This window comes from Armigeres subalbatus, chromosome 1 (genome assembly GCF_024139115.2).
Source record: "Armigeres subalbatus isolate Guangzhou_Male chromosome 1, GZ_Asu_2, whole genome shotgun sequence".
Lineage (NCBI taxonomy): Eukaryota > Metazoa > Arthropoda > Insecta > Diptera > Culicidae > Armigeres > Armigeres subalbatus.
Genome location: NC_085139.1, coordinates 224594607 through 224608701, shown reverse-complemented (window position 1 = coordinate 224608701; position 14095 = coordinate 224594607). Strand labels below are relative to the sequence as shown.

At 41.0% G+C, this 14095-nt stretch overlaps 1 protein-coding gene across 1 annotated transcript; it reads right to left on the bottom strand.

Moving 5' to 3' along the window:
* Positions 1-2506, bottom strand: LOC134211476 (early endosome antigen 1-like). Its single transcript, XM_062688363.1, has 6 exons — positions 2348-2506; positions 1506-2290; positions 1087-1398; positions 719-1024; positions 282-445; positions 1-210 (listed from the first exon to the last, which is right to left on the bottom strand). Exons 1-6 carry the CDS (start codon positions 2373-2375, stop codon positions 15-17), a joined length of 1791 nt encoding a protein of 596 aa, XP_062544347.1. The 5' UTR covers positions 2376-2506; the 3' UTR covers positions 1-14.
* Positions 2507-14095: the final 11589 nt, after the last annotated feature.

Sequence of the window (14095 nt, the reverse complement as noted above, 5' to 3'; positions counted from 1 at the left end):
TCAAATTTTATACTTTATTTATTACTGATAATTTCCTCATTATAAATAATTCTGCTGGTAATTTCTTCAACTTCATCTGTATGGAATTCATTTACGAGCTTCTGTAGCGGTTCCTCGGGAAACAACTGATACATTTGGTTTAGAATTTCCTTCTGCAGTAGATTTTCTTTCATCGTCGGTCCAATAATTATGTTGATTTCGCGTTTGCTCCTAACAAGAGAATTGGTAGCCAAATCATTTAAAAAATAAATTATTGAACAAGTGAATAAAGTAAAACTCACAGTATCTCTCGCATCTGTAGCTTTTCTTTCTTCAGGCGTTTCACGATACTGATCAATCCGTTGCATGTCTCTTTGTAAGTGTTGTTGTTTCGCTTGAGTTCACTAAAAATTTGTTCCTCACTGTACAAGTGAACGTCCTGCGTTCTTGCGGGTTCGTCGTCAGCCTGATAAAGAAAAACAATGTTAGACATCATATACACTTTTGCTTTTATGCGGTTTTTATGCACGACTTTCTACGCGATTTTGGCAAAAAAAGGTTTTTATCTGCGGATTTTGAAATTTACACGGAATTCGGGATTCACGCGAATCTCTTGAAAAGTTTTTTTTTTATATTTGATGATGATTTCCACGCGGGTTTTGGGAGTCACGCGATTTTGAATACGCAGAACGTATTGCCTGCGTAAAAACCGATTTCAGTGTTAGAAACAGATACTTACTTTCACGCCTTCTCCGCATCTTGTAGTTGCTCCGCGTGTTCCTTTGTTGCGCTCGCTATGCATTCGTTCTGTGCTCTCCTTCAACTTAGTGCGAATCCGGGGTAGTATATCGTCGTGATTTTTCATAGAAGCCAACATTTCGATTCCGTTACGAAGTTTCCTGCAGGTTCCTTGTAGGGCAGCCGCTTCCGATCGTTTTTCTTCAAGTTCTGAATATTGGGCGCTTTTGATATGAAGTTGATTTTGAATCACCGCTATGGCAGCATCTTTGGCTGAAGCTTCTTCTTTCATGGTGGTTATTTGTTGCTGAAAGTGTTCATAATATAGTTATTATGATAAAATAATCATGTGAAACTAATTAACTCTACCATCAATTCTTCGCAACGTTGCTCGAGTGCGTTCTTTTCTTTTTGAAGCTGCTCGTCTTTACTGGTAAGTATGCCTATTATTTTCTCTTTCTCTTCAGAACTTTGTCCAACTGCAGCTAAACTTTCCTTTAGATTTTCCACGAGTGCATTCAAGACGGACATTTTGCTATCAAGATGGATGAGGCTTTTGCATTTCTGAGCAAGCTCTTCTTGTAAGTTCGACACCTGCTGCTTCAGCTCGTCAATATTCTTCTGCGAGAGTGATTCATGCGAATTCGACAACTGGTTAGCGTTATTCACGTCGTTTCCCAACTGTAGAAGACATATCAAACACAAAAAAGAAAAATAAGGCCATTAAGTTTAATCTCCGATTCTACATGACGAGCATCACTACTCAACAAATGGATAATCGAACTTACCTTTGCAATCAATTCGCATTTGACTGTAAGCTCAGCCTCCAATGCAGCAATGCGTTCCTTGTGCAGTCCGCATTCCGCTTCCCAGCTGTCAATTTTACCCTGAAGTTGTTTTATCTTTTCGTTCAAGTCTGCCAGTTCGCTATTCTTTCCTACCGGTTGATCCTCCTGTAGTAATTCTTCCCTAGCTTGGGAACCCTCACATGGTGGAAAACCTTTCAGCACGACCGATTGAGTGTGATCGATTCTGGAGCAAATTTTTGCAGTAACCTGCTGCAGTTCCGACGATACATCCAGTTCCGAATCTGCTTTCGGCGAAGTTTCCTTTCCTGATTCGTCCATCACCGGCTTTGGCTTATCGTATTGAAACTTTCGTACCAGCCTATCTACTTTCTTGCCTGAGTCTTCTTTTTCACGCTTGCTCTCTGTTTCGGGTTTGACGGCTCTGATCTTACTAGTCGCCGTTACTGGCCGCTTCTTATTGCGAAGATATGACGGCAGCTTCCCCAACTGGTGGACTCTTGATGGTACTTCTTCATTTGTCGAAAGGCTTAACTTGGACGGGCGTGGAACGCCAGTTGAAGCATCGCTTGTACTTGGGCGGCGTCTGTTGATAACAGAGGGATTGTTGAAGGGTTTCGTAGCCGTTATGTTGAAATTGGGTTTTCTACTTGAAGGGCGAGATATGGGACTAGGTTGACGGGACTGGGTTGACGGGATCAACGTAAGTGTCGAATGCTTGCTCGATAAACCCGTATCGATCTTTGGCTTAACGGATCTTTTTAGCGCTGCGCGAAAATGATAGATCAAGAAATTAAAGCATAACCTAGAATAAATATACTTACATTTCGTTTCAGTTTTTAAGTTGCTCATGATTTCTAAAATTTACTAAAGAAGAACCTATAAAATAGAATGAAGCGACTAGCCAAGAAGTAAATTTTGTGAACAACCAGAAATGTCTCAGGTGTCGTGACTGTATGATGTCAATGGTCACTCTGATAATGCATTTTTCTCAATCTCGTGCTTCTGGAATGAGGGATATAGGTACGGCTTTCGGTTTATGTATATTGTTGTTACGGGACGGAAATCTTTTCGGACATCTACGAGCAAACTCGGTATTTTGTTGGAGTTAGCTTTTAGCTAGAAAATTCATTTAATTAGTTTACGGTTCATTTCTTAGTTCAAATTTACTTACATTATTTGTCTCATACACAGACTTATCCGTCGGTACGTAACAACTATGCCTTTGTCCTCTAATTTATGTTTTCTATTCCTGCATGTTTATTAAATGAGTTTTTTTTAAGTTATCCTGTATTCTAAGTTAGCTTTATACTCACAAATCTTGTAGTTTAAGTAGTAACAAATTTAATCCAATAAGATAATAGAATAGTAACAAATTTATTATTAAGGAATTTCAACGATGTGCTTTCAGATGTTTACGAATGTTCTTGTTCTTTTTTCACGTTTTCGTTATCTGTCATCTATGCAGCGATCCTAGCGGCCGATGATACAGACTTCTTAGATGGATAATGTAGAGTGCGATGGATAGTGTTGCCAACACACTCCCACCCGTATTGCTTCAAGAGTCCTTAAGCGGTACTGGTTTCTTCAGCTACATCTAGCACAGCTAATTTCGTAGCTGACCGTCGCATGATACCTGATGAAGTCTGCACGTCTGCACTACGTATACGTCCATCTCGTCCTGGATACACGCGAATCACTATTCCTCTGCTCCAGCTATTTCTCACATTTTCATCCACGAGAATTACCAAGTCTCCAGCCTTGATTACGACTTCATTGAACCATTTGGGTTGCCGGGCGATAACTGGCAGATACTCCCGAATCCATCGCGTCCAGAACTTGTCGAGCATAACCTTGATGTGATTCCAGTTGGACCTTAGTGCTGAACGTTCATTAGTAGGTTGAACTGCTGGTTGAACTGCTCCGCTTGAGCTAAGCAGTAAAAAGTGGTTTGGTGTTAACGCCTCACTTTCCTCACTATCGATTGGTAGATACGTTCTTCTACTTCTTCTTCTTCTTATTGGCATTACATCCCTACACTGGGACAGAGCCGCCTCGCAGCTTAGTGTTCATTAAGCACTTCCACAGTTATTAACTGCGAGGTTTCTAAGCCAGGTTACCATTTTTGCATTCGTATATCATGAGGCCAACACGATGATACTTTTATGCCCAGGGAAGTCGAGACAATTTCTAATCCGAAAATTGTCTAGACCGGCACCGGGAATCGAACCCAGCCACCCTCAGCATGGTATTGCTTTGTAGCCGCGCGTCTTACCGCACGGCTAAGGAGGGCCCACTAGTAGTATAGATACGTTAAGGGTCGTGAATTCATCATTGATTCAACTTCCGCTAGAGCAGTCACCAACGTTTCTTCATCCGGATTTTTGGTAAGCTGCATGTTCTCCAGTCCGGTTTTCACCGAGCGCACCAGTCTCTCCCATATGCCACCCATATGGGGAGCATAAGGGGGATTGAATTTCCATTGCGTTTCGCCATTCGTAAATATTTCTGCCAATTTGTTGTCGATGTTCTTAATCTGCAGTCTTAACTCTGCACTCGCGCCTTGGAAATTTGTTCCACGATCCGAATAAATCTCCCTTGGTGCTCCACGACGAGCGATGAACCTGCGTATTGCAGTTTTGCATGATTCGGTGGTGAGAGAATAAGCGATCTCGAGGTGCACAGCTCGCGTTCCCAAACATGTGAAGAGAGCCACCCATCGTTTAACGCTTCCACGCCCAAAGCGTACATTCAGCGGCCCAAAATAGTCCAGTCCGGTAAAGGTGAACGCTCTTACGTACGGTGTCAGGCGGCCTGGTGGAAGGGGAGCCATTCGAGGAACTTGTGGTAAGCACTTTTTGATCTTACACCAGCAACAAAGCCTTGTAACTTTCCTTACTACTGTTCGCAATTCAGAAACATTAAATTTTTGTCGAATTTCGTTCACCACTGCACTATGGTCCAGGATACAGATTTACGCGGAAAGATGAATTTTACGCCAAAACTATATTTTTTAGAAAAACTGTTGTTCTACAAAATTGTTCGAAATAGTAAGGCCATCATTATGGTTTTACCAAAAATAGGTGGCCCATCATATAAAAAATTAGGATTTTTTTATTTCTTGGAATATTGACATGTTATGTTCTACAAACTTGTAGCGTAGCTTATTCCAATCAATTTTGCTAAAAACTTTTTCTGTAGCTCTTAAGTTGGCTGTTTTAGAGCAATTTTACCTAATTGGATTAGGTACCAAACAGTATTTTTGATCTACGTTTTTTGTTTTAGATTTCTTAGTCGTCTTCTAGTGACTTTTAGAGCTCAAAAAAATGTATGTTTTGGTGGGTCAATATTCACAATATCTTTTTCCGACCTAAAGTTATAATCGTTTTTCTGTCAAAATTACATTTTTTCCATAAGTTGATATCTCCGGTTAGGGCAGACCAAAAAAATATGTTTACACGGCATTTGAAAGATAGATTAATATTCTTCATTATGTCAAAAAATTGGGGATATGTTATTTTTTTATCTCAAGTTTTATCAATTTTACTAAAACCATGTTTTTTCAAATAAATTAATATATCTCGACAACGGAAAAAGATACAGACGATATTCTTATAGCAAAACACGCGTTATGAAAAGCCCCAAAAGTCTTCAGAAGATGACATTCATGAGAAATGAAAAATAAAAAATCTACAGCTCTAACACTTTTTATAAGTTTTATCATTATCATCGTATTGCAAGATTTACGAGAAAAGATGCATTTTCGGTCTGAAGCATACTTTTAAGAAACAAAATTTGTTCTACAAAGTTGTTCTGGATACATGGGCCCTTATTATAGAGTTACCGAAAAATAGGGTGGGCCATTTTATAAAAATGTAAAATTTTCATTTTTTTATTTTGCGGAATATTGACGTAAAATGTTCTACAAAGTTGTAGCGCAGCTTTTTCCAATCAACTTTGCTATATAAACTTTTTATGTAGCTCTTAAGCTCACTTGTTTAGAGTAATTTTACTTACCAGGATTAGGGTGTCCCTCAAAAAACAAGATTTATGATCTGCTCATTTCATTTTTTATTTTTCACGGATGTCATCTTCTGAAGACTTTTGGAGCTTTTCAAAACGCGTGTTTTGCTATAAGAATATCGTCTGTATCTTCTTCCGTTGTCGAGTTATATCAATTTATTTGAAAAAACATGATTTTAGTAAAATTGGTGAAACTTGAGATAAAAAAAATAACATATCCCCAATTTTTTGACATAATGAAGAATATTAATTTCTCTTTTAGATGCCGTGTAAACATATTTTTTTGGTCTGCCCTAACCGGAGATATCAACTTATGAAAAAAATGTAATTTTGACAGAAAAATGATTATAACTTTTGATCGGAAAAAGATATTGTGCATATTTACCCATCAAAAGTTGCATTTTTTTTAGCTCTAAAAGATCAAAAATACTGATTTTTTGAGGTACACCCTAATCCAATTAGGTAAAATTGCTCTAAATCAGCCAACTTAAGAGCTACAGAAAAAGTTTTTTAGCAAAATTGATTGGAATGAGCTGCGCTACAACTTTGTAGAACATAACATGTCAATATTCTGAGAAATAAAAAAAATATTTTCTAATTTTTTTTATATGATGGGCCACCCTATTTTTTGGTAGAACCATAATGTCTTCCTTACTATTTCGAACAATTTTGTAGAACAACAGTTTTTTTTCTAAAAAATATAGTTTTGGCGTAAAATTCATCTTTCCGCGTAAATCTGTATCCTGGACCATAGTGCACTGTCTCGTTGTTTCCATGGTTGTATCTCCTGTGGTACCAATCTATCATTAGATGCGTTGCATAGTGGTCTTTTGGCAAGATGACGGGAGACATTGCTTCAAATGGAATACACTCAGCTGCTCCAATGCGAGTACCCATTCTCATAACGCCGTACGCATCCAAAAAGGGGGATAGTTTGTAGATCCTACTATTCTTGTCGATTCCGTGCCGTCCATTCTGTTCATTATTGTAGAGCACCGTGTACTCTTGGGGATATGCCTCCATTTGAGCCAATTTACACAAGACACTCTCTGCTTGTTTCAACTCTTCACTGTTTAGAATACAACCGCTGTCAGGGGTTGCATATTTCCTCCAGTTGCGGTTTGTGAAACGAAGAACGAAAGCCGTTGCCGCAGTCATACGTTCCCATTTTGAAAAACGTCGGTAGTCTATCAATTGTTCTGCATATTGTTTTCGATGAACATGTACAGCTTTCATCTCTTCCTCCATCATAACTTCCTGAATTTGTTCCTTCGGCCATTCGGACTCTGGGTTGTACAGGAATTTAGGAGCCTTGACAGTACGTTTGACCTCCAATGTATGGTTTGACGTTATCGTCTTCCTTAAACGTGTACCAATAACCGCTGCCTGAAGCTCAAGTCGTGGTATGGACAGCAATTTCAGTGGCGCAACTTTAGTTTTCGCGGAAACCAGACTACATCGTACTATTCCACGATCCACTATGCGAAAATATGCGACGGCCGCATATGCAGCACTGCTTGCGTCAACGAAAATATGCAGTTCCAGTGATTCGATGGCTTTAGAAGTGTAACCCGGAAAATAACATCTTGGCACTTTGATGTCATCCAACGAGCTGAGCAGGCGTATCCACTGTTCCCACTGAGGGATTATACTTCGTGGGAGTTGTTCATCCCAGTTAATTCCAGACCTCCATGTTTCTTGTACCAGCACTTTTCCATGGACTGTAAACGGAGCGACGATGCCCAGCGGATCAAAAACACTCATTACGAGGGCAAGCAGCTCGCGTTTTGTTGGAATCGCAGACATATTGTAAAGATGTTGTAACTCGTTTCGTAGAGTGAGTGTAAAGGTGAAGACATCTTCTTGTGGCAGCCACACCATCCCGAGGACTCGTTCTAAGTTGCTTCCCTTATCCATGGTAAAACTTTTGATAGCCTTCACATTGTGCTCCCCTATTCGCGAAAGCACCTCCGCAGAATTCGACATCCAATGTCGGATTTGGAATCCCGCCCTTTCGTGAATTTCCTTCACATCCAACGCCAACTGAACGGCTTCATCTATCGTATCAACACTATCTAAATAATCGTCCACGTAGTGATTCTCTTTGATTGCCATGGCCGCTTTTGGGAACTCCTTTTCGTGTTCAGTCGCATTCAAATTCTTTACGTATTGCGTAGAGGTTGGGGAACAAGTGGATCCAAACGTAGCGACATCCATTTCGTAAACCTGTATTGGATCGGATGGTTGATTGCGCCATAGGAACCGTTGAGCCGCTCTGTCTTGTAGTCTAATTTCCACCTGATGGAACATTTCCATTATGTCTCCACTGATGGCAACGTTTCTCTGTCGATATCTGCACAACACTGCCAATAATGTTGTTAGTAGGTCCGGCCCTTTCAGCAGAACAGAATTCAAAGAAACGCCCCCAACCGATGCTGCTGCATCCCAAACAACCCTTACTTTATTCGGTTTCTTTGAGTTTAGCACAACACCAAGTGGCAGGAACCATGTTTTCTTTGCGTCCGTTTCCTTTTCTTCCTGCGACGTGACTTTATGCGCGTATCCTTTCGACACGTACTCGTCAATCTGCTTCCTCACGTTCTCGTATAGAGCTGGTGATTTAAGAAGGCGCCGTTCTAAACACTGTAGTCTGCGCGTCGCCATTGGTCGATTATTAGGGAACTGTACGCTATCGAATTTCCATAATAATCCTGTTTCGAATCGTCCAGATGCGGTTCTCCTCGTGGTAGCTTTCAGAATCTGCCAAGCTCGTTTTTCATCAACGGAATCAGTATTGTTTGTCACTGCTACTCCCACGCTTTCAATGGAGAAAAATCCTTTGACAAGTTCGTGTAGATCGCTGTCACTAGATTTCCTACATACATGTAGAACACGCTGTGATGCACTCTCCTCTTCTTCTCCACAACGACCGAAGATTACCCATCCTAACCTGGTTTTGGCGGCCACTGGTTCATTTTCTTCCTCACGCAGTTTGAGTGTTGTCTTCAACAGGGTGTTATCCAACCCGATCAAAATACCGGGAATAGCATTATCGAAGCTTTGTATCGGGAGACCTTTCAGGTGTGAACATTTACTCTGTAGCTCTTCGTAGCACAGCGACTGCCGGGGCAATTCCAGACCATTCACAGTTTGTACTTTGCGTAATGTGAACTGCTTGTTTGACACAACGCCCGAAATATTCAGCTGAATTTGTTGCGAATCCTCTTCCGTGTGTTCTACACCGTTCGTCCACTGCATACACAATGGTGCAATTGGACCTTCTACTCCTAGTTGCTGCGCCAAAGATTTTTCCATCAGCGTTGAATCGGAACCACCGTCCAGGAAAGCAAATGTACTAACTGACCTGCCGTTGAAATGCAGGACAACCGGTAAAACACGGAAAAGAACCCTTTGTTTCTGATGATGAACATAGATTACTCCTGAAGCTGGCGTTGGTCGTTCTTTGTTGACTCGAGGATCGCCTGGATGCAGTAGTCGATGTGTCGTTTCTGACAGCCACCAACTCCACAGCAAAGTGCTTTGCATTGCCTTTTTCCATGAGGATACAAACAGCGCTTACAGAGATGAACTTCTTGCACAACCTTCCATTTATCCTGCAAAGATTTTAATTTGAAGGATTCGCAATCCTTCGGCTTGTGTCCAAATGTTTGACATACAACACATGGACGCCTGATGCTCGATGATCCGTTTGCTTCTGAACCGTTGTTGTTTTCGCGATGGTTATCCTCCAAAGAAACAGTATTCGAATTGTGTGCATTTACTATGACCTTCCCCTTTATCTTCGCCGAGTTATTTGCAAATGAGGTAACGCTGCTGGCGGCTGTGATAATCACGTTCATATATTCCGCAAAAGATCTCAGATCCACGTGCATCAAGCGTTGGGAATACATTGCCCAATCCAGCTTAATGTTCGCTGGAAGTTTTTCTACTAATTCCTGTAATACTACAGGATTAGCTAAGTGCACTTGTTGGTCGGTCGAAACTAGATGAGCACAGAAATTCCGAACCGCCAAACCAAAATTGATTACACTTTCTAGCTTGTCTGATCTTGGAGCTGGCGTCGCACGTACTTCAGCCAACAGAGAGTTGATTATCGCCTCAGGGCGTCCATACAGAACTCGCAATGTATTTATAATATCCGGGACGTTTGCTGGATGGAGAAGAAAACTGCTTACTGCTCTTTTAGCGTCACCTTTCAAACATTGCTGAAGTCGCATTAGGTTCTCCGCTTGGTTGTATCCACACATTTGTGTGGAAGTTTCAAAGCTACTCCAAAATATTGGCCACTCAGATGGATCTCCGGAAAATCCTGGAAGTTCTTTCGGAACAACATGGCGAGCAGCTAACTGTTGAGCGTTTGGACCGTGTGGCACATATTGCAATTGAGGATTTGGTACGGCCGATAGAGATACTCGCCACCGGCGGTCGTTGTAATGGTGGCATTCGGGAAGTGACCGATCCTGGCGGCAGAGCCACGGAGGGAAACATAACGTGTTGAGATATGGAACTTGAAGAAACAAGGGGATAAACGCTGCCTGTACAAAGTGGAACAGAGTTCGCAGGAGGATGGTACATTGATATATCTGCATATCCGAACTGTGATTGTGTTTGGGGGAGTGATTGTGATGGCATCATGGAACGGAAATAATCTGGATCTGCCATTCCACGTACAACTCTGGGATTGGTGGTACTTACAGCAGATGGAATATTAGCATAAGAATTGTACTGACTTACTTGACCAGCGTGGCCAAAATCTCGGATGTTAACGCCATGGGACGCAGGTACTGGTACATGGTAGAAGTTCGCGATACTTGGTGCTGCCACTACCATATTCGATTGCAGATTGTTGTCGACAGACCTACACACTGCCGGCTGGGAAGCTGATATGCTCATGGACGCAGTTGTTCGGGGTGTTGATTGGAGCAAGGGTGACTGACCTGCGACGGCTCCAGTGGAAATAGGCGATATTGCGTTGTCTGCTGGCTTTGAGTGAGTGCTTACAGCTATATTAGTCGAAGATTCCTCGGCATTAGTAGCCGCTGGAGCTACAGAAATTGTCTCCGTTGTTGTAACTGGAGCACCCACCTTTACGTTGAGCCCAGTGGCAGTATTTTCCCCAGAATTGGTACTCACGATGTTTGGGTTAAGGAATTTCAACGATGTGCTTTCAGATGTTTACGAATGTTCTTGTTCTTTTTTCACGTTTTCGTTATCTGTCATCTATGCAGCGATCCTAGCGGCCGATGATACAGACTTCTTAGATGGATAATGTAGAGTGCGATGGATAGTGTTGCCAACAATATAGTATCACAATGGATCATAAAATGAAAAAAGTTTCTATTTTGTATGTTAGGGTTTGTACATAAATAGCGTAACAAAATAGGGGGTGGAACGGGGTGTGTCATTTGGTAACTGTTCATACTAAAAAATGAGTTTCCTTACAAGAAATGTTACGAAAAATTGAAATTGCAAATTCGGTCGTTTCGTAGAACTCATAGGGGTCGTCCATAAATAACCCCCGTGAAACTAGGGCTCAATTCTTTTTTGTTTGAATACCTAGATTGTGAGGCTTTTTTAAACATCTCTCGCACATTTTCGCACTCAACATCATCAGGTACTCATAAGAGTATACGTAACGTACAATTTGCTCCTAAACACGGTTTCCTTCTACAGGCCTGGTAGCGGGTCACTTTTTAGTGACTTGGTCACTTTTTTCGGGCAAGTCACTAAAAAGTCTCTTTTTTCGACCTCAAGTCACTAAAGTCACTTTTTCTCGCAAAAAGTCACTATTTTCAACTATTTTGAAACTATTGATTAAGATTATTTTAATAAAAGATCTATGTATCCATCGGATGATGCTTTGTTCATAGTGGAAATGAAATTACGGATCTTGGAAAAAATATCGTTCTGATGCATCGCCACCTATTTAACTCGAGTTAAAGTTAATTGTAGGTGTTTTACGTCACTATTTATAAATTGGTATACAGTCATGCAAGCAGGAGACCTGCCGATTTTGATTTTTTTTTTAATCAAACTTTATACAGTAGGGGAAGGTAAGGAGACTTGATTCCTTGGGATAGCAGCACAATCCAAACCTATTTGGTTGCGGCGACTTAAATGTGACTAAATTCGGTTGCATACGGGTCAAAGAAACTTTTGTGTAACATGTATGCTACTCGGGTGGTAGACTTGATTCTCCCCTGTTTTTCCGAGAACTAAAGTAGTATTGTTATACCGAGATCCTTTAGACAAATGATCGTTATGTGGCGAGTTATTTGACAACCTTATTTACTCTATTATTTAATGTGTTATATCTCTCCTAAACATGCTTTTTAGTGGCCACGCAAAATTTCCCAATCATTTTTTAACAGCACAAAGCCATACATATCCTAAATGATCTTCACTGATAAAAATGTCAACATTCCACCACAATTTCAGGATATTTGGATTTTAAGTTGTAGCCTTAATAAAAGGAGACTTGAAAATATTTTTTGAGTAGATATCATAGAAAGGAGATCAAGTCTCCCCAATTTTGAAGAGTGCATGCGCTGCCGAATTCCATAGCAAAAATCGTTCATGAATACGCACAGCAAGTCGGAAAATCTGCGTATTTAGGAGCAAAAATATTTTAAAGTTCAGAGAGCATGTTCTTGCATTATAAACAGGAGGTCGAGCGTTCAATTCTAGACTCATTGTACACGAATCTTCATAATTTTTGTTCCTTTTTCTACCAAAACGATCCGTACTGTAAAAACTTCCGTGGCACCTATGACAAATCGTAGAGATCTTTGAATCTTCCTTAAGTCGGTGTTTAGCTAATCAAGTCATTTTCACTCAATTTTCACTCATTCTCACTAGAAGAGAATGCTCATTCACGCAGATTTTCGCCGAGAAACTGAAACTGACTGAAACTGAAAGTCACTATTTGGTCCCTTTTTTCGTCAGCTTTGGTCACTAAAGTCACCATTTTGAACGGCATCGGTCGCTACCAGCCCTGCTTCTACCATTTCACGGATATGGCAGTTGTGCGTTGCTTTATTGTTGAGTGGGGTGCCCTTGTAAACGCGAGTGCAAGTAGGTACCAAACAATTTTCATACGCTTTGCCTTTCTCGTATACAAAGTATACGTAAAGGCTATAGGATCACTTCAAAACCGAAAATTGTTTAGACCGGCACCGGGAATCGAACCCAGCCACCCTCAGCATGGTCTTGCTTTGTAGCTTACCGCACGGCTAAGGAGGGCCCCTGACGCATCATATGAGCCTAAATTGGGTGCACACCCTTTACGCACCATGTGAGACTAACTTGGATGCTCACCCTACCACCTGATTCACGCTCTAGCACAGCGGTTCTCAACCTGGGGTGCATGTACCCCTGGGGGTACCTTTGCTAGCCCCAGAGGGTACCTCGGACAAAAATGCGTAATGGCGGGCTTAGTACAATTCCAATCAAAAATGTTGATAATAATGATAATGTTCTGATAATTGCGAATTTTTTTTATTTCAAAACTTTGTCTTGTACATAATAAGCATAGCGAAGTCGATTGAATCCTGACCTCCACAACCAAGGACTACGGTTACAAAAGCTTGAGCAAATGAACAAATTAAAAAAAATCATCTATGCAGCCGATTTCGAAATCGAAACAAAATGTTGAAGAATGTGTTAAGAATATTCTTCTTAACTGAAATCTAGAATTTGAGGGTTCGGAATCCTTCGTTTGAGGGGCATGAAGGTTTTTTTTCGTTACAAGAGGATTAACAGCATCTTTCTACACTTTTTGGAAGTGTTCTTCCAAGCTACTCGAAGGCCGCCTTTCAAGAGGCTTGGACGAATCCTTTCAAGAGGCTTGGAGGACTCCTTTCAAGAGGTCTGGACGTATCGTTTTAAGAGGCTCGGGGACCACAATTTAAAAGGCTCGGAAGGTTCCTTTCAAACGGCTTGAAGCCTACTCGTGAGGGTTAGGGACAAAAGGTCGAAAGACAAAAGGTCGAAAGGACAAAAGGTCGAAAGACAAAACATCGAAAGACAAAAGGTCGAAGGGACAAATGGTCGAAAAGGACAAAAGGTCGAAAGGACAAAAGGTCGAAAGGACAAAACGTCGAACGGGACAAAAGGTCGAAAAGGACAGAACGTCGAACGGGACAAAAGATTGAAAGAAACTAAAGATCAATAAGATCAAAAGGTCGAAAGGGACAAAAGGTCGAAATGGACAAAAGGTCGAAATGGACAAGGAACTGAAACGGAGAGAGTCTAGCACCACAGTTGCCTCTGCTCTTTTATTTTTCACAATTTTTAACAATTAAATAAAATTCATTCAGTGAGTACAACTAATAGATGGATGTTGAGTTTTCTAAATGTCACTTCGATCTGTCAAAATGGTGCACGCCGCACATCAAATACATCGGCGTATATTACACGCCGGTGTATTTTCAATGCGTGCGCCTGCTTGGCTGCGGGGTACACTATTTTGACAGATCGAAGTGACATTCAGAAGACCTAGATATTCATCTATTATTTCCACTCATTGA

Bases quoted from the DNA above. Each gene is read 5' to 3' on its own strand.
- LOC134211476 (XM_062688363.1), bottom strand. From the start codon at position 2,375: ATGAGCAACTTAAAAACTGAAACGAAAT. The intron at 2,291-2,347 runs GTAAGTATATTT...ATTTTCGCGCAG, and splicing joins CTTAAAAACTGAAACGAAAT to CGCTAAAAAGATCCGTTAAG. The intron at 446-718 runs GTAAGTATCTGT...TTTCTTTATCAG, and splicing joins GATGCGGAGAAGGCGTGAAA to GCTGACGACGAACCCGCAAG.